Below are 25,859 nucleotides of genomic sequence, written 5' to 3'. Positions count from 1 at the left end.
CAACCTCTGCTCCTTTTGGACAAGCTGACAGAGATGGGAGTAGAGTCATACCTGGTGCCATGGATCGTGGACTCTCTTACAGACAGACCTGGACTGTGCTTTCTCCGGTCCTGTTCAGTCAACATACATTAGACTTTCAATACGACTCGGAGTCCTGCCACGTGCAAAAGTTTGCTGACGACACTGCTATCGTGGGCTACATCAGAAGTGGGCAGGAGGAGGAGTACAGGAACCTAATCAAGGACTTTGCTAAATGGTGCGACTCAAACCACTTACACCTGAACACCAGCAAGACCAAGGAGCCGGTGGTGGATTTTAGGAGGCCCAGGCCCCTCAAGGACCCCGTGATCATCAGAGGTGACTGTGCAGAGAGTGCAGACCTATAAATACCTGGGAGTGCAGCTGGATGATAAACTGGACTGGCAATACTGATGCTCTGTGTAAGAGAGGACAGAGCCGACTATACTTCATTAGAAGACTGGCGTCCTTCAACATCTGCAATACGATGCTGCAGATGTTCTATCAGACGGTTATGGTGAGCGCCCTCTTCTACGTGGTGGTGTGCTGGGGAGGCAGCATAAAGAAGAGGGACGCCTCACGCCTGGACAAACTGGTGAGGAAGGCAGGCTCTATTGTAGGCACGGAGCTGGACAGTTTGACATCCGTGGCAGAGCGACGGGAGCTGAGCAGACTCCTGTCAATCATGGAGAATCCACTGAACAGGATCATCTCCAGACAGAGGAGCTTCAGCGACAAACTGCTGTCACCATCCTGCTCCATTGACAGACTGAGGAGACCCCACACTATGCGACTCTTCAATTCCACCCAGGGGGGTAAACGTTAATATTATACGCAGTTATTGCCCGTCTGTTATACCTGCATTGTTATCACTCTGATATTTAATATTGTTTATTTTTATCAGTATGCTGCTGCTGGAGTAGGTGAATTTCCCCTTGGGATTAATAAAGTATCTATCTATCTATCTGGGACCTGAAGTTTTACAGAAACATCCGAAAGCTGTAGATGGTATCTTGCCTAATGCCCATCTCAAGTTACAGAGGCCTAGAGATGATTTGTACTGTCTGACATTGGGGTCGGCCTGCCGTTTGCTTGACTCATGGATGACTGCGATTTAGATCGGCTAACCACAAATCCTTAACTTAAGGTTTTTTTTGGAGGGGGGGTAAAGGCCAATTTGCTTTATGGTCCCTAATCTTAAAAACTGGATTGGGTGCCTAATCTCAAATATTAAAAGAGGTGCTTAATCTTAAAATTGCTCCTCCTTTTAGTAGTTTGACTGTTCTGCCCCTACTACAAACCCTGAACTTAAAGAATTTGGCCTTTCCCCCTACGAACCTTAAGGTCCCTCCCCTTAAAAATTGGATTGGGCGCCTAACCTTAAAACTCAATAAGCATGCCTCATCTTAAAATTTGATTCCTTCTTTTTACAGTTTTAGGAGTCCTTGATATTAAATTATAACCCTAGAACCCAGATTTTAAATTTTTAGAACCCTAGGACGCACTTACTATTTTAGGTTTCTCTAACAACCCTAAAAAATATATATTTTTTAATTGTATGGCTTTTATGTACTTAACCCTGCAAAATTAAGACAGTTAAAAGCAATATTTATAAAATTATCCATGAGGTCTAAAAAGCAATAAGGATAAGTATTTACAGGAGATTTGTATGCAAATTTTGTACAGTTTTTATAAAAGTAATGTTTAGGAATACATTTTAAGAGGTTTCTTTGGCAATGTATTTGGATGGTTTACAGTATTTTAAAGGCTCTCTATACCTAGGAATGAGTGTTGATGCAGGGGTAGTAAGTAGGTACCACTTTCATAGTGACGTGTACCCATGCAAGTTCCTGCCCTCTCTGTAACCCTAACCTAACACCTAGATGTGGGGAAACCAAGAACTCGTTGAGGGCGAGATTTGTACAACCCTGGAGACTGATAAGAGTCTGAAGTGAAACAGACAGACACCTCTCTATACATATCTTGTGCAGGAGGGACACCACCCGATCATGTTTGGCCTGGCTACAGAAACATCCTGGAATAAGACAAATAGGTTTAGAAAAGAAAAAAAAAAAAAAGAGTGGATGGATCTCCTAAACGCATGTTCCAAACGGGCTTAATGAGCGATAAGGCCTAAGATGATCTGGAAAAAAGGAACAAAAACTAAAATATTTGGTCAGTGGACCCATGCCCTGCCATTGTCATTATGGATAGACAGGAGGAGTATAGACCAGGGGTCCTCAATCGCGGTGGTCCTGGAGAGCCGCAGTGGCTGCAGGTTTTTGCTCCAACCCAGTTGCTTAATAAAAAGCACTTATTGCTAAAGTAACACTTCTGCTTCACTTTAGTGATTTTGAGCCCTTATTTCTTAATTTTGTCTTAAACAGCTCTTTGAATTGCTCCTTATTATCAATAACATGCAAATGACAAGAGAGAGCAGCATTTCTCCATTTAGCTTCTTTACATTGACACCTGTGTGTATTTATCTGCACTATTGGGTTTAATTAAATACTTGGATGAAAAATGAAGAGAAAAAAGTGAAGGACTGAGAATTACTCGTCCATTTTAGCCTTCAAATCATTTGCATGATAGAAAGGGAAAGAAAATCTAGGATATGAGAATGACCTGACAGAGCAGAGATCATTTACTTTCATAGCTTGTTAGTGCTTTATTGGCAAGAATTGCTTTCTAATTAAGGAACCAGGTCAGAACAAAAACCTGCAGCCACTGCGGCTCTCCAGGACTGGGATTGAGGACCCCTGGTATAGACAGTTAAATGATACCGAATACTACAAGAAATTAGAAGAGCCTATGTACTTAGAAACCCAGACAATTAAATTACTCAAACAAAAGAACCGACCCGATGCAAAATGAGGGAGTCATTTTACCAAAACAGGCAACATATTTGAGACATCCTGCTCTCCCCAGACCTAGACGGTTCTAAACCTCGCCAAAAATACCCTTTAAAATGGACAAAACTGCAATGGATACCACAAGGCAGACCTGTAGTGTCGGACTGTGTTAGTGAAACTTACAACATGGCAAGCAATATAGACCATTACTTAAATCCAATATCATGACAACACTCAAGAATACTTATGACTTTATACAGAAAATTAAAACTATTAAAGTGACTGAAAAAAACACTGCTATTTACGATAGATGTAAATAATCTACTATATGCCAATATAGAAATAAAACAGGGAGTAAAATAAAGGATACAATATTACCCAGACAACAATACACCCGACAAATTTATATTACAGCTTCTAGCTCTTTCCCTCAGCAGAAATGATTTCATATTTGACAATCAATACTTTTTACAAATTAAAAAAGGGACAGCAATGGGCATTTTCCCCCACTTATGCAAATCAGTATATATATATATATTATATATACACACACACATACACACATATACATACACACAGGGAGCAGAAAGTATTCAGGCCCCCTTCAATTTTTCACTCGGTTATATTGCAGCCAGTTATAGTGATGAGCAGTGCCTGGTTGTCTCCACACATACTGCTTAGAATTAAGGCCAAAAAGTTCTAACTTGGTCTCATCAGACCAGAGAATCTTATTTCTCACCATCTCCGAATCCTTCAGGTGTCTTTTAGCAAACTCCATGCGGGCTGTCATGTGTCTTGCCTCTCCTCAGTGTGTGGAGACAACCAGGCACTGCTCATCACTTGTCCAATACAGTCCCCACAGTGAAGCATGGCGGTGGCAGCATCATGCTGTGGGGGTGTTTTTCAGCTGCAGGGACAGGACGACTGGTTGCAATCGAGGGAAAGATGAATGCGGCCAACTACAGGGATATCCTGGACAAAAACCTTCTCCAGAGTGCTAAGGACCTCAGACTGTGCCGAAGGTTTACCTTCCAACAAGACAATGACCCTAAGCACACAGCTAAAATAACGAAGGAGTGGCTTCACAACAACTCTGTGACTGTTCTTGAATGGCCCAGCCAGAGCCCTGACTTAAATCCAATTGAGCATCTCTGGAGAGACCTAAAATGGCCGTCCACCAACGTTTACCATCCAACCTGACAGAACTGGAGAGGATCTGCAAGGAGGAATGGCAGAGGATCCCCAAATCCAGGTGTTGTGAAAAACTTGTTGCATCTTTCCCAAGACGACTCCTGGCTTTATTAACTCAAAAGGGGGCTTCTACTAAATACTGAGCAAAGGGTCTGAATACTTAGGACCAGGTAATATTTCAGTTTTTCTTTTTTAATAAATCTGCAACAATTTCAAAAATTCTTTTTTTGTCTGTCAATATGGGGTGCTGTGTGTACATTAATGAGGGAAAAAAATTAATTTAAATGATTTTAACAAATGGCTGCAATATAACAAAGAGTGAAAAATTGAAGGGGGTCTGAATACTTTCTGTACCCACTGTATATATTTTGAGTATACTTTATACATTAAATATATGTTGTCGTACCTTGTATAAGTGAATAGCCTTTATGGCACAATAACAATTCAATACATTGATGGTCACTACAGTACTTGGACTATTTGGCTGACTCGCATAAATAAGTAGAGCCGAATAATGCAGTCAAGGAGCTTTTGAATTCAGCCGAGTGAAAAAATGAAGGCTGTCCGATTAACTGCGATTTTAGTTCCCTCTCCTTTCTCAGATCGCTTTTCGGAAGGACGTCAGTTTCGTAGTTTTATGAACAGTTTGAAAGTGCCTTTCCACATTTTCCTTCTTTGGAATAGCAATGATAGATTGACAGATCAGACAAACGCACTTCGATTGTGACATTGTGAGAGAAAAAAAATCCTCTTCCAATTCCACATCCAGCCCATACCCTCCCCAAACAATTTTTTTTAAATCCCTTCTTTAGTCGATATAAATTGGAAGGCTAATTAGATCACTTAGACAGCCGGAGCTTTGCAGTGGCTCATGCGTTTGATGGTGCGTGCGGGATGTCCAGTGTGTTAGAAGAAAAGAGATCTCAGACTGGCCACCCTGTATGTCAATCAAGTGGCAAATGCAATAGGGAAGATATATGACCGACTAACGTTTAAAAAAAAGTTTTTTGAATGCAACGCGATCGACCTGCACTACCTTACCGATCTACCGGTCGATCGCGATCGACGCATTGGGCACACCTGGTCTAAGGTATAGCCCACAGCCTATTGCAGGTTTTTGGATGACATTTTCTGAATCTGGGAGCACAGCCTGGACAGGTTTAAAGAATACCTCCACAAACTCAACAATCATTGGCCTAATGTTAAACTTAAGGTAAACCATTCAGTACATTTTCTTGACACTGAAGTGTATCTGGAGACTAGAGTGTATTTTAAGGAGACAAATACTCACACCCTTCTTCACAAGGATAGCGTCCACCCCTCCTACACTCAGAAAGGCAACAAAGTCACAACTTCTAAGATATAAAAGAATTAGTTCTACACCACAGAACTTCATGAAATCTACTAGATTATTATTTCAGGCACTAAAAAGAAGAGTTTACACAAGAACCTTACTTAGGAATTGTCTTAAAGACTTCCAAAAAGTATCAAATAATAAAGGAAAGCAAAATATAATCCCATTGGTTTATATATAGTAAACAGAATACCCAAGTGAATAGGATCATCAAAGCAGAATTCAACTACATACAGAATAAACAAAAAAACCATTTAATCAATATCAAATAGTGGCTGCCTATAAAAATAAAACTCTAGAAGAGGCCTGGAAGTAGAACAAAGAAATAGATTGATGAAGTGAGAGGAGATATGAAGATAATGCAGCTTTCACAGGATGATATGCATCACACAAGTCAATGGAGAAAACAAATTTGGGGTAAAAAGGGCCAACCGGGTTTTCCTTGAAATTAGTCAACACACTGCACTGACCTCACGTAACTTCATTTACATTTCAACTCATTTTCTATTGTTAACTCCCTTCAGATATCAGCACGGAGTTGTCACTTTGAACTAAAACTTCCATTTCCCTGTAACAACATTGTCTGGTTACCCAGCATCATTTTGGGATTGGTGTATACCATGTGACCAGTACCCTTTTCCATTTCCATTATTCTGCGAGGTGGTCCCAGTGTCTCACTCCGGCACTTCTTTCCCTGTACTGGTATCTTGTATCACTCTGTTCACAGGTCACTATGGTGTTCAGCTATGAGAAGTTGGTCTTTGTTCACCACTGGTAAGCCATCCATGGGTTTGCTCTTGATTTAAGTTTGGCTGGAGCAAAATGTAAGCAGTATATTTGTAGTCTTACCATTTACTTTTCTTTTGATATATTTTTGTTTCTCCCACATATGGGCTCACGTGTCTCAGGATTGCTCGTTTTTGAAAATTACTCACTACACCCAGAATGCAACTTCTTTACAGTGTGCGTTTCTGAAGATGGCTAATTCGTGAAAATCGTTTGCCATATTCAAAGCAGCAATATGGCTTCACTCTGGTGGGAATTTTTTGTGTGTCTGCGAAGATTACTCAGTATTGAAAATCGTTTCCCACATTCAGAGCAGCAATATGGCTTCTCTCCAGTGTGAACTGTCATGTGGGTGTTAAGACTAGTCCTGTATAAGAACTGTTTGCCACATTCACAACAGCTATACAGCTTCTCAGAAGTATGAATTCTTTTGTGGCTCTGAAGATTGCTCGCTTGTGAAAATCGCTTTCCACATTCTGAACAGCAATACGGCTTCTCGCCCGTATGATTTCTCATATGAAAGTTAAGACTGCTCTTGTCGGAGAATCTTTTGCTACATTCGCAGCAGCAAAATGGCTTCTCTCCCGTATGAATTCTTTTGTGGGTTTGTAGAGCACCAATCTGTGAAAATTGTTTTCCACATTCCAAACAGCAATATGGCTTCTCTCCTGTGTGAACTCTTTGGTGGTTTTTCAGATGGCTGCTAAATGCAAATTGTGCTCCACATTCAGAACAGCAATACGACTTCATTCTTGTGTGGCAATTCATGTGGCTCTGAAGATTGCTCTTGACACAAAATCTTTTGCCACATTCAGGGCAGCAATATGGTTTCTCCCCAGAATGAATTCTGGCGTGCCTCCGAAGACGGCTGTTGTTAAAGAATCCCTTACCACATTCAGAACACCAATAAGGCTTTTCTCCGGTGTGTGTTCTCATGTGGGTGTTAAGGCTGCTCTTGTAAGAGAATTGTTTGCCACATTCTGAACAGGAATATGGCTTCTCTCCACTATGAACTCTTTGGTGGATCTCAAGAGGTTTCTTTTTTAAAAACTGCTTGCCGCATTCAGAACAGCAATATTGGTGTTGATCTGTAAGGTTTAACCGATTTCCTTCAAATCTGGATTTCCTTTTCAAACGCTTCCTTTGGTTTTGGCATACGTATAAAGCGCCCGAATTTGAATTTTGCTCCTGTTCTTGAGTATTAATTGCGCCTGTTTTTGTTTGCTTGACAACTGGCTGAGGGAAAAACTTAAGAGAGGCTGGTGACAAAGTTTGTGGTCCAGATGTCATTTTCTTTATATTTTCATCATGTGGCGTTCGTTGTTGTCTGTCATGGAGTGAAATCTGAACACACAAAGATGGGGACAAGCTGGGACTCTTCGGAGTATCTGAAGAATGGAACGAAAAGGACAAGGTTACGAAACAGTTTGAAGAGAATGGACAAGCACAGCCATTTAGTATGAATCACCTTACCCTAGTTCTAACAAATCCAACTAACCACCACCCTCTAACGGTAGTACTTTAACATTGCTTTGGCATGTTAGTTTTCGAACTATGCTACTCCCAAAACCTAACATTTTCAAGGCAGGTGTCGAAAAATGCAGACATTTAGGGGTTAGGGAAAAAAAAAAAAAACCAACAACAATTACTGTAACTACTGATCTTATTGCCAAAAGGATATCCGATTATACGACTAGAAAGTTGCATGGGGTGATCATGAAGTCAAGAACATGGTAAATGATTTCTACCCATACTGGGGTTTCCTCAATTGATATTTTCAATGCCCTGTGGATGTCAGGTTATGCGACTAGGAACTGCAAGAAATGGTGAATTACACGACTCAATGAAAAGTTTTAAGCTTCACATTTACAAAGTATTAGAAATGAGTACATCAGAGGGTCATCAAGTTGGACAGTTGGGAGAAAGTCAGAGAGGCGAGATGTGCAGAGGAGAGATGCCAAGTATAATGGGACAAGGATGTTAAAGGATAGAGCTTCCAGGTAAGTGGAAAGGAGGAAGGCCTAAGAGAAGGTTTATGGATGTGGCGAGTGAGGACATGCAGGTGATGGGTGTAACAGAACAAGATGACGAGGACAGAAAGATATGGAAGAAGATGATCCGCTGTGGCAAACCCTAACGGGAGCAGCCAAAAGAAGATTTACAAAGTATTGCAAGATTACCACATTCCGACAGTCAATTGACGCACGGCCTGACAGAAATGGTTCCTGTATGAATGTCTTCAGAAATTAAATCGGAGATCAAACGTAGTTTTGTCCCTTTTCCATTCTGTTAGGAGTTGACAAACAAGACCATCAGTCAGAAGTGAATCTCTTCTGTCCCAAACCCAAGCTTTCTTTGCAACTGCATTGTACTTCTGTATGAAACACTGATTGGTTGTCAGCTCTCCTACACACAGATATGAATAATTCTAAAACAAAGCAGATGGAAATGCAAATATTTGAACAGTGACTTAGCTGGGTATACTTACAGTGCATCTGGAAAGTATTCACAGTGCATCACTTTTTAGACATTTTGTTATGTTACAGCCTTATTCCAAAATGGATTAAATTCATTTTTTTCCTCAGAATTCTACACACAACACCCCATAATGACAACGTGAAAAAAGTTTTCTTGAAGCTTTTGCAAATTTATTAAAAATAAAAAACTGAAAAATCCCATGTCCATAAGTATTCACAGCCTTTGCTTAATACTTTGTCGATGCCCCATTGGCAGCAATTCCAGCCTCAAGTCTTTTTGAATATGATGCCACAAGCTTGGCACACCTATCCTTGGCCAGTTTGGCCCATTCCTCTTTGCAGCACCTCTCAAGCTCCATCAGGTTGGATAGGACGCGTCGGTGCACAGCCATTTTAAGATCTCTCCAGAGATGTTCAATCAGATTCAAGTCTGGCTCTGCTCTGGCTGGGCCACTCAAGGACATTCACAGAGTTGTCCTGAAGCCACTCATTTGATATCTTGGCTGTGTGCTTAGGGTCGTTGTCCTGCTGAAAGATGAACCGTCGCCCCAGTCTGAGGTCAAGAGCGCTCTGGAGCAGGTTTTCATCCAAGATGTCTCTGTACATTGCTGCAGTCATCTTTCCCTTTATCCTGACTAGTCTCCCAGTTCCTGCCCCCCACAGCACGATGCTGCCACCACCATGCTTCACTGTAGGGATGGTATTGGCCTGATGGTGATGAGTGGTGCCTGGTTTCCTCCAAACGTGACGCCTGGCATTCACACCAAAGAGTTCAATCTGTCTCATCAGACCAGAGAATTTTGTTTCTCATGGTCTGAGAGTCCTTCAGATGCTTTTTGGAAAACTCCAGGCAGGCTGCCATGTGCCATTTACTAAGGAGTGGCTTCCGTCTGGCCACTCTACCATACAGGCCTGATTGGTGGATTGCTGCAGAGATGGTGGTCCTTCTGGAAGGTTCTCTTCTCTCCACAGAGGACCTCTGGAGCTCTGCCAGAGTGACCATCAGGTTCTTTGTCACCTCCCTGACTAAGGCCCTTCTCCCCCGATCGCTCAGTTTAGATGGCCGGCCAGCTTTAGGAAGAGCCCTGGTGGTTTCGAACTTCTTCCACTTACAGATGATGGAGACCACTGTGCTCATTGGGACCTTCAAAGCAGCAGAAACTTTTCTGTAACCTTCTCCAGATTTGTGTCTCGAGACAATCCTGTCTCAGAGGTCTACAGACAATTCCTTTGACTTCATGTCAGAGCACAAACCAAGCATGAACTGTCAACTGTAGGACCTTCTATAGATAGGTGTGTGCCTTTCCAAATCCTGTCCAATCAACTGAATTTACCACAGCTGGACTCCAATTAAACATCTCAAGGATGATCAGGGGAAACAGGATGCACTTGAGCTCAATTTGGAGCTTCATGGCAAAGGCTGTGAATACTTATGTACATGTGCTTCTCAATTTTTTATTTTTAATAAATTTGCAAAAACCTCAAGTAAACTTTTTTCACGTTGTCATTATGGGGTGTTGTGTGTAGAATTCTGAGGAAAAAAATGAATTTAATCCATTTTGGAATAAGGCTGTAACATAACAAAATGTGGAAAAGGTGATGCGATGTGAATACTTTCCGGATGCACTGTAGATAGCAAGTTTTAACAAAGCAGATGGACTTTAAAAGCATTACAGGAGGCTACCAACCAGTATTTCACTGACCTTACAAGTTATGGAGGGGAAAAGAAAAAGTGAGTAGAAACAAAGACCCAAAATATCCAAACACTGTGCAGAAAACTACCTACATATAAATGAAAAACATCCACTTTAAACAACTAAAAAAAATCAGGAAATTGTCTGAATGAAAACCTGCAGCCGCTGCCTCTCTCCAGGATGTGGGTTTTATCCATCTTAAAAATGAAGGGTACAGAAAAGGAGAAGGAAAGACAAGAGATCAATGTCAGAGCCATGACATTCACCTTCGGACACCGTGCACTGTTAAGATGTGGCCGTGTCACAGAGCAGGACAGCCATCAGAATCAAAGGACTGGTCAGAGAACAAATTAAAACCATGTCAGGTAACCAGTGAGATGTCAGGGAGGGTAGGAAGGAGGACATCATTTGTCACAAAAAGGGAGAACATCCAGTTGTGCAAAAACACCACATCACGTCAAAGAACAGACGTCCAATGGGATGACAGAAGTTTATGGTCTTAATTCTAAATGATGTGCCTGGTGTAAAATCAACAGCCCAGAAGCCAATCATTGCAACACCTACAGTCTGCATCAGAGTATCAGGTGAGGACAAGCACTCTGGTCAGGATAGATCAGAAACATCAAGAGAAATTGGTGTAACTTCAGCTTTCGTGTACCAGAAAGCAGAATTTAAACAGAAATTTAATCTTACATCATGTAAACAACGTATAGCACATCACCAGCTTCAAGAAGAAAAGAGACAATGCAGGAAAGGAACTCAAATCAGGACATGGACCTCAAATGTATAGACCCATCTAAAGAGGGTTCTGTGCTCAGGAGATTCCTGAGCACTTCTGAGTTTGAAGCCTTCTAGAAATAACATTGGGGTCTCATGGAAACATCCAGATGTGGTAAACTGATAGGAAAGGAGATATACAGGTGAAACCAAAATCAACAGGGGTTTCAGCTACAGAAGGAGTAAATTCAAGTAATCCAGACATTGAAAAGGATTAATTGTTTGTTTCACTTCTCTAAGAACAGCTTTTGCATACTTTTGAATATCATCTGCTTCTAATAAGAAGCCTCACACAGTTTTGACATTCACGTTTTACATAAAAAAAAAAAAAAAAATCTCCTGATGTTTCAGTAAGCATGTGTGGACTTCTTGGTGTCCCCTGTTAATTTTCACTTACCTTCTCCACATTGATTTGTAGATGATAGGCGACTCCTGGCCATTCTCCTTGATACTTCCTCAGAGGTCTTTGTGTCTACGTCAACACCAGACTCCACACTGACAGAATACTCCTGGACCGAACAGTTTCCACTCTGAGGGGAGACTAATCCTGTCACACCTCCATCTTTGCTACCACGATGACAAAGAGACTCTAAATGAAGGTCTTCTTTCTCGACTCTGTTCATAATTTTATGTTTCTGCATTTTACTGATGACAGGTTTCTCGTCAGTTTCTTCCTTAATGTGCACAGCCCCCTGTTCACAATCCTCATCTTTAACAGACAGACTCCCCTGAGCAGGGTGGACAGATCCCCATTCACAGTCCACCTCCTCCTTAATATTTCTGGTCTTTCTCGCCATGGCATTCGGGTCTCTTCTGTCACATCCAGAAACTGGGACAGTTACAGGGAATGACACCTTCTTCTCCCTCTGTGTGGAAATAAAGAGGATTTAGTTGCACTGGAAATTAATCAAAAATACCCAGACACGGGTCCGTCTCACATTATTGCACTCCATGGTGAAGACAAAATCAGACATTTATAGAGAATATATAGAAATATATGTATTCTTAAACTTGGTCATTTACATGTATTTGGAAAGTAAGCATTGTTTTATACTAAGCATTAAGATGTAAGAGTTAGGATTAAAAGACTTATGCCTACAAATTCTTTATTATTTTGTAGTAGCCATGCTCTGAGTGCATGACTGACAGACAGACAGACAGACAGATAGGATACCTTATTAATCCCAAGGGTAAATTCACATTTTATTTATTATTAGTGAAAAAGGACAGTGAGGAGGGCCCTGCCTGGATTCTCACTCATGACGTCACGCTTCCCACTCCCCTCAGGCCACAGCCTGTGTCTCGGATTAGCGTTAATGGATCGCTCCTGTAAGCGAACTAGGATGATGATAGAAGCTGCAAAAAATCAACCGGAATGTTCAAGCAAATGATAGAAGAAAAATCCGATCTACTGTACATCTGTAAAGTAGCTCTCTCGTTCACTAGCTAAGTGGAGGTACAGTACACCCCGAGGCTGGCACATGACTGAGGGGGGCCCTTCCCCCTCGGCCCACTGTCTGTCTCTCGGGTTTGCGCAAATAAATTGGTACCGCAAGTGAACTATGATACTTAGCATGATGAGAGCAGTCGCAAAGTCAACCGGAATGTTCAAACAAATTATAGAAAAAGAAAAAGAAAAAAAACAACACTGTTAAGTAGTTCTCTCGTGAAAAGTGGACAGACATCCTATATACACACATAAAGTCATATGAAAAAGTTTGGGAACCCCTCTCAGCCTGCATATTAATTGACACTCCTTTAAACACACAAGATCACAGTGGTATGTCTCATTTCCTAGGAGTACTGCGGTGTTTTCCGAACAAACATTTTTAATGAAGCAGTATTCAGTTGTATGAAATTAAATCAAATGTGAAGAACTGGCTGCACAAATGTAGGTCCCCTTGTCATTGTGCCGATTTGAATGCCTGTCGCTGCTCAATTCGGATTACTTGGTTGGATGAGCTCGTTAAGCCTAGAACTTCATAGACAGGAGTGTCCAGTCATGAGAGGTCAAAGGTATTTAAGGTGGTCAATTGTAAGTTGTGCTTCCTTCCTTTTGACTCTCCTCTGAAGAGTGACAGACAGCATGGGATCCTCAAAGCAATTCTCCAAAGATCTGAAAACAAAGATTGTTGAGTCTCATGGATTAGGGGAAGGCTACAAGAAGCCATCTCAGAGGTTTAAACTGTCAGTTTCAACTGTAAGGAATGGAATCAGGAAATGGAAGGCCACAGGCACAGTTGCTGTTAAACCAAAGCAGCAGGTCTGGCAGGTCAAGAAAAATACAGGAGTGGCATATGAGAGGCAGGATTGTGAGAATGGTGACAGACAACCACAGATCACCTCCAAAGACCTGCAAGAACATCTCACTGCAGATGGTGTATCTGGACATCGTTCTACAATTCAGCACATCGGTATGGCAGGGTGATGAGAAAGAAGCCCTTTCTGCACTCACGCCACAAACAGAGTCGCTTGTTGTATCAAATGCTCATTTAGACAAACCAGATTCATTTAGGAACAAAGTGCTTTGGCCTGATGAGACACGAATTGAGTTATTTGGTCAGAACAAAAAGCGCTTTGCATGGCAGAAGAAGAACACTGCAGTCCAAGAGAAACACCTGCTACCTCCTGTCAAATTTGGTGGAGGTTCCATCATGCTGTGGGGCTGTGTGGCCAGTTCAGGGACTGGGGCCCTTGTTAAAGTCGAGGGGTGGATGAATTCAACCCAATATGAACAAATTCTTCAGGATAATGTTCAAGCATCAGTCACAAAGTTGAAATTACGCAGGGGTTGGATATTCCATCAAGACAATGACCCAAAACACAGTTTGAAATCTACAAAGGCATTCATGCAGAGGGAGAAGTAGAATGTTCCGGAATGGCCGTCACAGTCCTCCGAATTGAATATCATCGACAATCTATGGGATGATTTGAAGCAGGCTGTCCATCAAATTGAACTGAACTGGAGAGATTTTGTATGAAGAATGGTCAGAAATACCTCCATCCAGAATCCAGACACTCATCACAGGCTATAGGAGGACAGCATCTGGAGGCTCAAAGGAGCAAAAGGAGGCTCAACTAAGTATTGATGTCATATCTCTGTTGGGGTGCCTAGATTTATGCACCTGTCTAATTTTGTTATGATGCATATTGCATTTTTTCTGTTAATCCAATAAACTTAATGTCACTGCTGAAATCCTACTGTTTCCATAAGGCATGTCAGATATTAAAAGGAAGTTGCTACTTTGAAAGCTCAGCCAATGAGAAACAAAAATCCAAAGAATTAAGAGGGGTTTCCAAACACACACACGCATACATATACTGAAACTAAAAGCGGCCTAGAGCATCACCCTCTTGACACGGCTGCTTATTTTCAGTCAGGTTTCTAGGACAGAATCATAGCAAGGCTACGTAGTTTGAGGGGGGATTTCTGGCGAGTCTTTATTCTGGTTGTTGATTCAGCGTTACGCAGGAACTTAAGAGTAATAGCATGAATTGATACAGATGCTAGAGGTGACAGCCAAGTTTAGGGGTTCCCTGCTTGGTAGGCTTCTCAGTGGCCTAGGGTTACTGTCACAGTGCCAGGATATCCGAGGAAAAGGTTCTGCAATTAAAATGATGGATCGAAGGAAGACGGGGAACTGCGGCAGGCAGAACATGAAGATCTAATTAAGAGAGCCAAGACAACGTTTGATATTTTGAGGTGGCCACCCAGAAAGATGGTTGAGCAGGTGAACACCCATAGAGGAAAGAATTTGGGCTTCTATACAAGGCTTTGAGGTACTCCAGTTGACCTCTGTGGCCAGTAGAACTGGTTTTCATTTCACTAGGAGACAACTAAGCTAGATATATACATTTGTTGTATATTCTGTAATTTCAGGACCGCTCAATGTCTTAAGAGTGTGTATATATATATATATAATGTTTATGTATATGCTGTATGACGGCCCTGGGGAAGGTGATTTCACGTCACTGTAAAGCCACAGGATTTAATAACGCTTGTTAAAGATTTCAGTGAACAGTCCATTCTGAAATGTTCAACTTGTGACAGGGGCTTGGCGTCCTGACCCAGCACACTATATTCAGGGGGAGCAGCCGAGAAAATGCATTTAGTGTACAATGGCAGTCGCCCTTCATAGCACCCTACAAAACTCTTCACAATCGAGTGCAGCAATCGAGTGACAGGCGGAGTAGGCATCACTCTTAAACAGTAGTGAACTGGAGTGTGTGTGTGTGTGTGTGTGTGTGAGAGAGCAGACAAATCTAATAAATTTAGTAACGCTCACTCCACCAGTAGAGTTTTGGTAGGTCATCAGAGGGAAGCCGAGTGTGCACATAAATCTGAGTGGCATCCGCAAACAAATGATGATATCTCAGACTATGCATAATGCCACCCAAAGGGGGAATACAAAGGATAAAAACTGGGAGTGCGCACCCCTCGACTTCCTCATAGACTAAAGACAGAGGAAAAGGTCATCAGAACCAGTTCTGCAATATTTCTCAAATATCATATCTCATTGTTTCTCATCATAAATAATTGATAATATCGATACACAATCATTTATCTCTGTTTATTATCAAACTTTATATTAAAATGATATTTTCGCGCTTATTTCATGATTACATATGCATTAACGAGATTATGTGCAAAGTAAAGAGTTATAGTCAGCTAAAAACACAGAAAAAGTGTTATTTAATATTTGTTGCAATAAATTGCTATAGGTAAAACTGCAATTAGCTACATTATGAGAATGACAGCGGAAATTAAAAAAAAATATATATAAAATTAAATGGGATTACCAGGAACACGATGGAGACATAGCAGCTTATTGTTCCCATTACATCTTTTGTTTTTTAACATCAAACCTGCTATATCCTAACTGCAGGGTCACAGGGGTCTGCTGGAGCCAATCCCAGCCAACACAGGGTACAAGGCAGGAAACAAACCCTGGGCAGGGTGCGTTTTTTAACATGGAATGTTCAATATTTACATGTTATTGTTAAACTGATATTTATAAATTAAAATAAAATAAATAGTTATTGAAAGAACATGCATTATATTGAAGAGTTTTTAACATTTATAGTTGATGCAAAAAATTTGGATGGAAGGTTAAATAAAATACTACTTCTGGTTGAGTTGTTTGCTTGCTTTTTATCATTATAAAATATCTATACAAAATTTGAATAATCCATCTGTAATCATAACCAGAATTTACTTGAAAATTCACAAAAGTATTCAGTTAAAGCACCACTTCCGGTTTCGCCATTTTTCTCAAATTTCATATCTACTTCTTTTCATCATTTCTAATATCCACACAAAATTTGAATCATGCAAACCAGTGTGTGTCTTCGTGCCGGTGCAAAGCCAGAATAAATGGGGAGGGTTACGTCAGGAACGGCATCCGGTATCAAATGTTGCCAAATCAATATGCGGACAGATGATCCGCTGTGTCAACCCCTAATGGGAGCAGCTGAAAGAAGAAGAAGATATTATTGTTTATAGCGAGAGTTTACTTGAAAACAAAATCGGAAATGTGTACAAGTAAAGTACCACTTCTGGTCATTGGAAGTGCCTCAAGAGTTGAAAGGATTCCTCATCTTCGGTAAGCTACCGTGACTGTCCGTTTGTCTGTCCAGGATTTTAAATCACCTGTAGCTCACAAGCCGTTGGACCTGAAATTTGGTACACATATACTACCTGACTTCTACTATGCGTTTTCATGGTGATGATTGACCTCCAAGGTTATTCTTCTTTTTATTTTATTGTAGATTCAACTCTTGGCAGAGGCCAGCAGGATGGCCGTGTGGTGCATGCGTATGGGCGCTTTTCTCATTCCCTTCCACCTTCGCCATCACTTCCCCAACCTCTTCATACCTTAAATCATTCCTGAGGCAGATTGAAGGCTTAAGTACCAGCTTAAGTGAAAAATGAAAGAAAAACGCAAAACACGGACTTAATCAGTTTTAAATGTGAAAAGATGCCGACAAAAGACGAGAATAAGCGGGCCGCTAAGGTGAAGAAAAGAAGAGCTGCTCAGGAAGCAGCAAGCACATCAACCTCTGAGCTAGCGAATGCTAAACGTACAGAGAAAGAGGAGGAAAGCTAGAAGTCAAGTGTAGTCGTGCCGTTACTGGTTTCTGCTATAAAAGCGGGTGCACAACATCTTATTGAACAAGGAGGTTAATGCGTTCGAGTCAGCAGGTTTACACACAGATAATTTAAAAAATGGTATTTTTCGGACCCAAGAAGGTCTAAAATATCAAGCTTCATCAAAATGTCAAGGTTGAATTTTTTTCACGATTCTTATACTTTCTCTACATTAAGTATATGAAGGAGTAAAAAGTGAGAGTTTACAGAGGGATATTATATTCATGGGGGACTCTAAATACACAAATATTCATTGGGATAAACTCACACACTGTATAGGGTGTTCTAAAATTTACACGAGATTTGAATTTGGAGCCATTTGTGTGGTAAACTGCTGCCAACTGGGGGGGTGTGGGTTAAGACAGTGCGACAGCTCACAGTTCAGGGTTATTAAAAATGGAGCGCTACACGAAAGAACAACGCGTTTTCATTGTTGAACAATATTTTAAAAATAATGAAGGTTTGGCAGCTACAGTTCGCAATTTTCATACAAAATATGGTCGGAATAGTGATTTAACTTCATCAACTGTGAAGAGATTAATTGAAAAATTCAGATCATGCGATTTAACGCCGCTGGACTTTTTTCTTTGGGGTTTTTTGAAGTCTAAGGTTTATGCCATCAAGCCCACGACCACCCACGCCTTGAAGGAGGAAATTGAGCCACATTTATGTAAAACGGTCATGGAACATTTCGACAAAAGAGTGCGTATGTGCCAGCAAAGCCGTGGAGGCCATTTACCCGATATGCTATTCCATACATAACCCTATACTGTATACTTTATGAATCAATTAAAAATGTACAATTTTTAATTAAAAGCCAGTGTTCTCTATCAAAATTACTTCTTGCGTGAATTTTGGGACACCCTATACAAGAGCAGGAGTTTTTAAAGACTTAATCAGCAAAGATTTTGTTGTTAAAGCACCAACGTGGGGGACAGAGATTTTGATTTAGTATTTTTGTAACAACAAGGACAGAATTGAGGGTGTAGAGGTGATTGAACCACTAGGGTTAAGTAACCTTAACATACTGTAATACAGCGCTTCTCAACCTTTAAATATTTGTGACTCGGGTTTTCTTAACAGCTTTAATCGTGACCCCACAACGTTTTTTTGAAATGAGCCCAATAATACCAATTTGTTCTTTTTTTAATTAATGATATATCAGATGCATATTTTATTATACCTACTTAACTTTTACCAAAATGTATCTAACTCTATATTTATATTTCTAGTATCAGAATATACTTTAAGTTAATTTGTTTTGGTTTCAATAGATGTATTTTTCATATTTTCGATTCTCGTTTTCTTTTTTTCACATCTTCGTGCCCCACAGTTTGAGAAACACTGCTTTAATACTCAGTTATGTGGAAGAGTGTGGATGCAAAGACGAATACCGTTCTAGTATGGAAGTGATGAAGTCTAAAAAAAGATCAACCGGGATAAGCTTTTGGGTGTTCAGACAATCGAGGAGCAGTGGAACAGGTTGTACACTTTACTTACAATGCAGAACAGGTACTTACATACCAAAATTTAGAGTTAGGAGGAGGAGGTTAGGAGCATTCGCTGATACAACGCATTGCCGCACCCATCACAAGCCAACCAACTCAGGACCCGAGTCCAGCCATGAGACGGAATGGAACCAGTGTTAAAGCTAGTAACAAATTAAAAAAAAATAAAATTTAAAATTGGTCAGTAAGAAGCTGCCAAGGGAAAAAAACTGCTGTATAAGGCATATAAGACTAATGACTGCAAAGTGAATTGTAGAGCGTATGAGAACTGAGGGCAAACATTAAGAAGGATATCAGAGAGGCTAAAAGACAGTTGGAGAGGAATAGAGCAGATAAGGAGACAGAAGACCCCAAGAGATTCTTTAAATAGTAAGAGAACAGTCAAGGAGGACGTCAAGTACATCAGAAATAGTAAAGGGGAATTAAAAGATACAGACAGTGAAATAGCAGATGCCCTAAACTTACATTTTTCTGAGGTGTTTACAAGTGAGCAAGTGGATAACCTCAGAGCAGTAACAGGGACTACTAAGGAGGTACTGAGGGATTTGGAAATTGTAAAGGGAGAAGAGCTGCTCCGATTAAATAAGATGAAATCAAACAAATCACCAGGCCCAGATAATATTTACCCTCGTGTTCTTAAGGAGGTCAGAGTACGCACACATTAGCAATCAAACTTGGAGAATAAATTCCATTTTTGTATTTTACAAGGCCACTGCTTACCCAAACTGAACGTTACTTCAACAAGAATAGAAGAGACATATTCTAATCATAATTCATCAGTGAAATTATCCCACATGACAAAATAAAAGATTTCAACAAGAGGATTGAAGGTCAGCAATCAAAACTAAAGAACAAGATGTCCTAGTTAAAAGCTGGGTTCTAGCCTTGCAAAGTCTTGAAGGACCACGAAACACCAACCGATTAGCCAACATGGGTAGGTTGTTCAGACGAAGGCTGATGGGATGGCCCTCTCAGCCACTGGAAGAGAAGCTGGTCATTCCAAGAGTGTAATTTCTCGAATATTGAAACTTTACAAAGATAAGAAAGTCATTCAAATCCCTAAACAAAAGGCTGGTGGCCCAAGTTACATGAGTCCTTGAGAAAAGAGGATGATATGGAGAACTCTCGGTGGGGATTGGTTGAGCAACACAGATGGACTTGCTCGACAATTCAGTGCTGGGCAGGACTAGAATTTGTCTCGACAACATCGTCCCAGGGAACTGTGACTGAAGGCACACTTCACAGTGACCAAGTGTCTCATCAGCAAGAAGAACAGAAAAGCCAGACTAGCCTTTGCTGAGGAGCATGTAGTGTGGAATGAGGAGAACGGCTCCAACATTAACTTCAGTGACGAAAGCAACTTGTTGGTTTAGATGGAAAACATGATGTCTGGTGTCGACCTGAGGAAAGACTAGACCCAAAGTGTGTGGAGAAGGAAGTGTCATGGTGTGAGGGATGTTCTCTGCAGCAAGAGGTGCACATGGCAACGGGAATACTAATGTGGATCAGAACCTCCTCCAGCAACATGTGGTTCCCTGCAAGTATCACCCAATCATTGTGCCACTTTTATGTGCGACGACACTGGGTGAAGCAATTTAGAAACACAGAAAACTGAAGTGATGAAATGGCCAGCCCAGAGTTCCGATCTGAACCCAACTGAGAATCTGTGGAAGTTATCTTATGGCAAAGAAACCTGCTACACTTAGCAAATTGTGGAAGAAGCCGGAAGACGGGTAGAACAAAAATCAGAAAAGCCAAAATGGTGCAAGAAACTGGCTGCGCCCTAAGGGGGCATAAGTGCCAAAGGCATTTAAAGCAAAGGGGCTCTGCACTTCCTACTCCATGTTGAAATATTAAATCATCAAAAAGTGTTGACAAAATTCATACGGTGGGCTTCTTTAGTAAAACAGTTGCAACAGTACAGTCATCAATGTAGTTTTCCCAAAATTAAATGTTTTTTGTTGAATTAATTTGTTTGCCTCATTCTAGTAGGACAGCAATTATAGTTACAGCTACTAGGACTTTACATTTTGAGCAGTGACAGTTACTTTAAAGAAACAATTATTCACGAAGTATTCTCTAATTATGACTGCTAGTGTCTATAGCCCCTTGACACACTTTTATAAAAGTTATAAATTATATAAAAAGGGTGACCAGGCAGATTCAAGAAACTGCAGGCCAGTAAGCTTAACATGAAACATCACAGGAAAATTAATGGAAGGAATTATTAAGGATGAGACTGAGCAACACCTGACAGGACAGTCAGTGTGGGGTCAGAAGAGGGAGGTCGTGTTTTACTAACATGCTGGAATTCTATGAGGAGGCAACAAAAGGATACGATCAGAGAGGAGCTTATGATATTATTGATCTGGACTTTCAGAAAGCATTTGATAAGGTGCCACATGAGAGGTTGGACATCAAGTTAAAAGAAGTGGGAATTCAGGGTGATGTTTTTAGATGGGTGCAGAATTGGCTCAGACACAGGAAGCAGAGGGTGATGGTGCGAGGAACCTCATCAGAACTGGCGGATGTGAAGAGTGGTGACCAGCAGGGGGCAGTGCTGGGGCTGCTATGAGGATTTAAGAGTTATAGGAATTGCCAGTTCCAGTCCTGGAGGACGACCGTGGCTGCAGGCTTTCATTCTAACCCTTTTCTTAATGAGTGACCTGTTTTTGCTTCTAATGAACTTCTTTTGAACTAATTTTAAATTGGCTTGGACCATTTAATAGCTTATTTTTCCTTAATTAGCAGCCAAACAATAATGAGACACAAAATGAACCACAATACAATATCTGAAAATAAGGAAAGATGAAGGTCTCAGGAATGTCGATCTGCTCAGGACCCCAAAACATTTTACGAGAGCTCTTAAAAAAAAGAGAAATTCAACAATTTCACAAATGTCTGCTAACGCACCACGAGAGCAGAAACAAGCCATGAAATTAAAGAACTGGTGTAATAATGACAGCGATCGGCACCTCCTTAAGCAACTGGTTGGAGTTTGAGGCCCTGACTTAACTGGTCTTCTCTTGGCTCCCTCGCTTCACATTTCATTTCTGTTTGGGTGCCATTTAAGGAAAGAAATTAAGAAATAAAAAAAGAACAATGAAGAAATCTTAAAAAAGCGATTGAATTAAAATTAATTTACAAGAAGTTAAATTATCAGCACAAACAGGGCACTCATTAGAAAAAGGGGTTAGAGTGAAAACCTGCAGCCACGGTGGTCCTCCAGGACTGGACTTGGTGACCCCTGCTCTAAGCTATCGACTTCCCGACAGTGTTCAGAAGCCATTAAGAACAGACTATCAGGTTATATAGCGTCTTGATGTGTGGAGTTCAAGTCACAGGAGGTTCTGCTCAGCTTTATAACACACTGGTGAGGCCTCATCTGGAGTCCTGGGTGCAGTTTAGGTGTCCAGGCCACAAAAAAGGTCAAAGCAGCACAAGAGAAGGTCCAGAGAAGAGCAACGAGGCTGATTCAGGACTACAGGAGATGAGTTATGAGGAAAGATTAAAAGAGCTGAGCCTTTACAGTTTAAACAAAAGAAGATTAAGAGGTGACCTGACTGAAATGTTTAAAATGATGAAGGGAATTAGTGTGGTTGTGTCTGGTGCTCCTGATGGTCTGAACACACACCAGAAGGACTAAAAAGAAAGACAACTGCAAGAGCCAAATCATAGAAAGTTAAAGATTTGTGTTAAACTCGTATTAATGTTTGCTTAATTTCAACAGAATATAAATTTCGTTCATAGTCCTAGACAATGGTACAGTGTTTTCCCCCTATAAGTTAGCATGAGATAGAACGTTCTTGTTACAACTGCGACAGTTGTTTCGAGTAGGTGGTCCCAGTACACAGGGACTTAAATGACCCATTTTCAACTTGAGTGGGACAGGAATACAGTTTTGTGACCATTTTGAAATGGTTCAGGAACGTGTTGAAGTGATTTGTAACGTTTTGAAATGTAACAAGATTTACGCTTTAAATAGAACTTTTCTTAGCTATTTCAGTTCTCTCTTTTTTTGTGTGAACTATTTAACTTGAACTAAAACTTTTAAAAACGAAGACATTTTGTCTGTGGAATCAGGATTTTGTTGAATCCCAATTTTCATGCTAGAACTGCTGGACTTTGGTCATTTTGGGGGGAAACACAGCATACAAAAACCTCTGACTTGCCCGTTACAGTCCCAGGGAGGCGCCCTACACGAGAACTGCGGTTGGTGTTAAACGGAGTCCCAGTAGAGCTTCTCTGTCCGCCCATTTATAGATTGGAGTTAAAGAAAAACTCTGCGAACTGCTGGCCTAATCGATCGTATTAAAGTAGTTGTTATTTCATCCTGCCTTTTTAAATGCCGATTAACAATGAAGCGGCATGTCGAGAATGCAAACCGCAACCCCCGTGTTACGTTCACAATAGCACGCAGACTCAACTATAAATCCGTGCAGTCTGATCAAGAATTAAAAAAGAAAAATGGAGCGGACACTCGTGCGGAGGCCGTACGACAACAGACAAAAGAGACGAGCCGTCCAGGGCGTTTATGAAAACGGCGAACACTCGAGCCCACCGTGAACCTTTAGACAGGCTGCTGGGCAAATCGCACGAGGCAACGATAAGGGAGCTCCGGACCCGATGAGCCCCACGCGCCGCACGGAGAGCAAGGCGTACGGCTAACCGGCACGACTACAAACGGAGCGGTGGGCTCAGCAACCCGGGCTCTTTAAAATATAAATGGGGATGCGAAGCGAACTGAGCTGAAGACTCAAAGAGCCAGACAGCGACAGCCTGCCGATAACGTGTGCTACGTGTGACGAGGCTTTTACAATCTCAGTCTCTCTCTCTCTTCGTTTGTTTGGATTGATTTTCCAGTATATATTCTACGTAAGCACATACCTTTCACCCTCCGGGAATGGTTTTCTGAACGCCAGACCTCAGAAGACCGAGCAGCGCCTTCTTCCTGGTGTTTGTGGCCCTTCGTATTCCACTTTGAAAGTGCACGACCGCCACCTGCTGGACTGGAGTGTGAGACACAAATGGCCCGTTCAGGCTCTCCTGCACTGACTAGAAATGTGATTCTCGCTCCATTTATGTTATTAGATCCTTTTTTATTTAAATCAAGTGGATTGTTTAGTAAACTGGTGCAATAAGAACCATCGTACTGTTAAAGTCAAAAAGACCAAAGGGATGAGATTTGACGTTAAGAGACCAAACTCTGCATGTTCACCCATCATTGTTCTGGGGAGGAAGTAGAAATAGTGACTGAACATAATGTAGTACTAGGGTGTTGTACCGTGTTAGCCATTATGAATGTAGAGAAAAGCCAAGCAAAATGACACCTTTTATTGGCTAACTAAAAAGATTACAATATGCAAGCTTTCGAGGCAACTCAGGCCCCTTCTTCAGGCGAGATGGAATACAGAAACTGAAGTTCCCTGAGTTTATATCCACACACTAGGACAACAAACAACAATGGTAAATTTTTAAATAAACTCTTAAATGTAAAAAATTAATAGGTTCATTCAGGCTAAGATTAATTTAACAGGAGATAGAAGAACAATGTATGGTCAAGATCTTAAGATAAGATAACTGTCCAACAAAGTCCTTTGAAGTTTGTGATGAGTTTTTCAAAACATTGCAGATCTGTAGTCAGGTTGTCTGTGTCAGTCTGAGAGATGCAAACAGTCTTCATATCTGGCTATAAAACTCTTGTCTCTGTTCAAGCCATGCTGTAATGTATTAAATTTTAACATGAGCTTAACTTCCCATTCTTTTCTCTCTTGCTGCGTTTTGAAGTTGCCCATAAGCCTGTGACTTTAAAGTCCCTCTCACAGTGTCCATGGCTGTTGAAGTGGGCCGCTACAGGAACATCTGTGTTGCCATGTTTAATGTGTCACCTGTGTAAATTCATTCTCTGGCGGAGTGTTTGTCCAGTTTCTCCCACATAGAGTGCAGTGTCAGGACATTTCATGCAGAGAATTAGGTAGACAACATTAGATGATCTGCAGGAAAATGATCCCTTTATGTGATGTTCAAGTCGGTAGTTTGGTATAATTATACGGTCTGTATTGTAGATGTGGGCACACGTTTTACATCTTTTCTGTAGGCAGGGAGATGTGCCATTTTCTGTTGGTTCATTTAGGGAGCTTTGGACAATTAGTTGCTGAAGGTTTGGTGGTTGTCTGTATGCCAGGAGAGGAGGTTCAGGAAATACATTTTTTAGTGTTTGGTCGTTGTTTAGTATTGGCTGAAGTTCCTTTATAGTTTTTCGAAGTGTTTCAAGATGTGGGTTGTAGGTGACAACAAGGGGGATGCGGTTCTTGTTGTCTTTGTTTTTATATTCCAGAAGGTTCTCTCTGGGTATGGCAGTAGCTCTTCGTATTTGAGTGTCTGTTGTTTTGGGGGTATAACCTTGTTTGATGAATTCTGGTCTGAGCTCCTGCAGTTGTTGATCCCGGTCTGTCGGGTCTGAGCAAATACGATTGTACTGTATTTCTTGGCTGAAAATAATGGAGCTCCTTATATGTTTGGGGTGAAAGCTATCACTTCTTAGGTAGGTCCGTCTGTCTGTTGGTTTGTGAAAAACAGAAGTTACAAGGGTGTTGTTGTTCAGTTGAACTGTGGTGTCAAGGAAGCTGACTTCTGTTTCTGAGTAATTCAGCTTCAGCTTTATGTTGGGGTGAAAAGAATTGTATTCATTATGAAAATGGAGGAGGTCCTTCTCACTGGCAGTCCAGATTATGAAGATGTCATCTATGTAACGGAGATATAACATTGGTTTTAAGATGCACATTGACATGAAATCTTCCTCCAATTTTGCCATAAATAGGTTTGCATAGTGAGGTGCAAACCGACAGCCCATTGCAGTCCCCATTTGTTGCAAGTAGCAATCTTGTCCAAAAGAGAATAGATTATGTGTCAGAGTGAATTTTATCATTTCTATTACTGACTTTGTGGGTAAATCATGTTGTCCGAGGTACGTTTCACATGCCAGTATGCCATCATCATGGGGGATGTTTGTATACAGGGCCTCAACATCCATTGTGGCCAGTAAGGTTCCCTC

The 25,859-nt window shown here is 41.1% G+C and overlaps 1 protein-coding gene across 1 annotated transcript; it reads right to left on the bottom strand.

The window, feature by feature from the left end:
• Positions 1-5,571: 5,571 nt before the first annotated feature.
• Positions 5,572-23,841, bottom strand: LOC120539094 (gastrula zinc finger protein XlCGF57.1-like). Its single transcript, XM_039768846.1, has 3 exons — positions 23,693-23,841; positions 11,547-12,015; positions 5,572-7,589 (listed from the first exon to the last, which is right to left on the bottom strand). Exons 2-3 carry the CDS (start codon positions 11,944-11,946, stop codon positions 6,424-6,426), a joined length of 1,566 nt encoding a protein of 521 aa, XP_039624780.1. The 5' UTR covers positions 11,947-12,015; positions 23,693-23,841; the 3' UTR covers positions 5,572-6,423.
• Between the last annotated feature and the right edge of the window lie 2,018 nt (positions 23,842-25,859).

Source organism: Polypterus senegalus, chromosome 11, assembly GCF_016835505.1.
Source record: "Polypterus senegalus isolate Bchr_013 chromosome 11, ASM1683550v1, whole genome shotgun sequence".
Taxonomy (NCBI): Eukaryota; Metazoa; Chordata; class Cladistia; order Polypteriformes; family Polypteridae; genus Polypterus; species Polypterus senegalus.
This window is presented reverse-complemented; position numbering and strand designations above follow the sequence as displayed.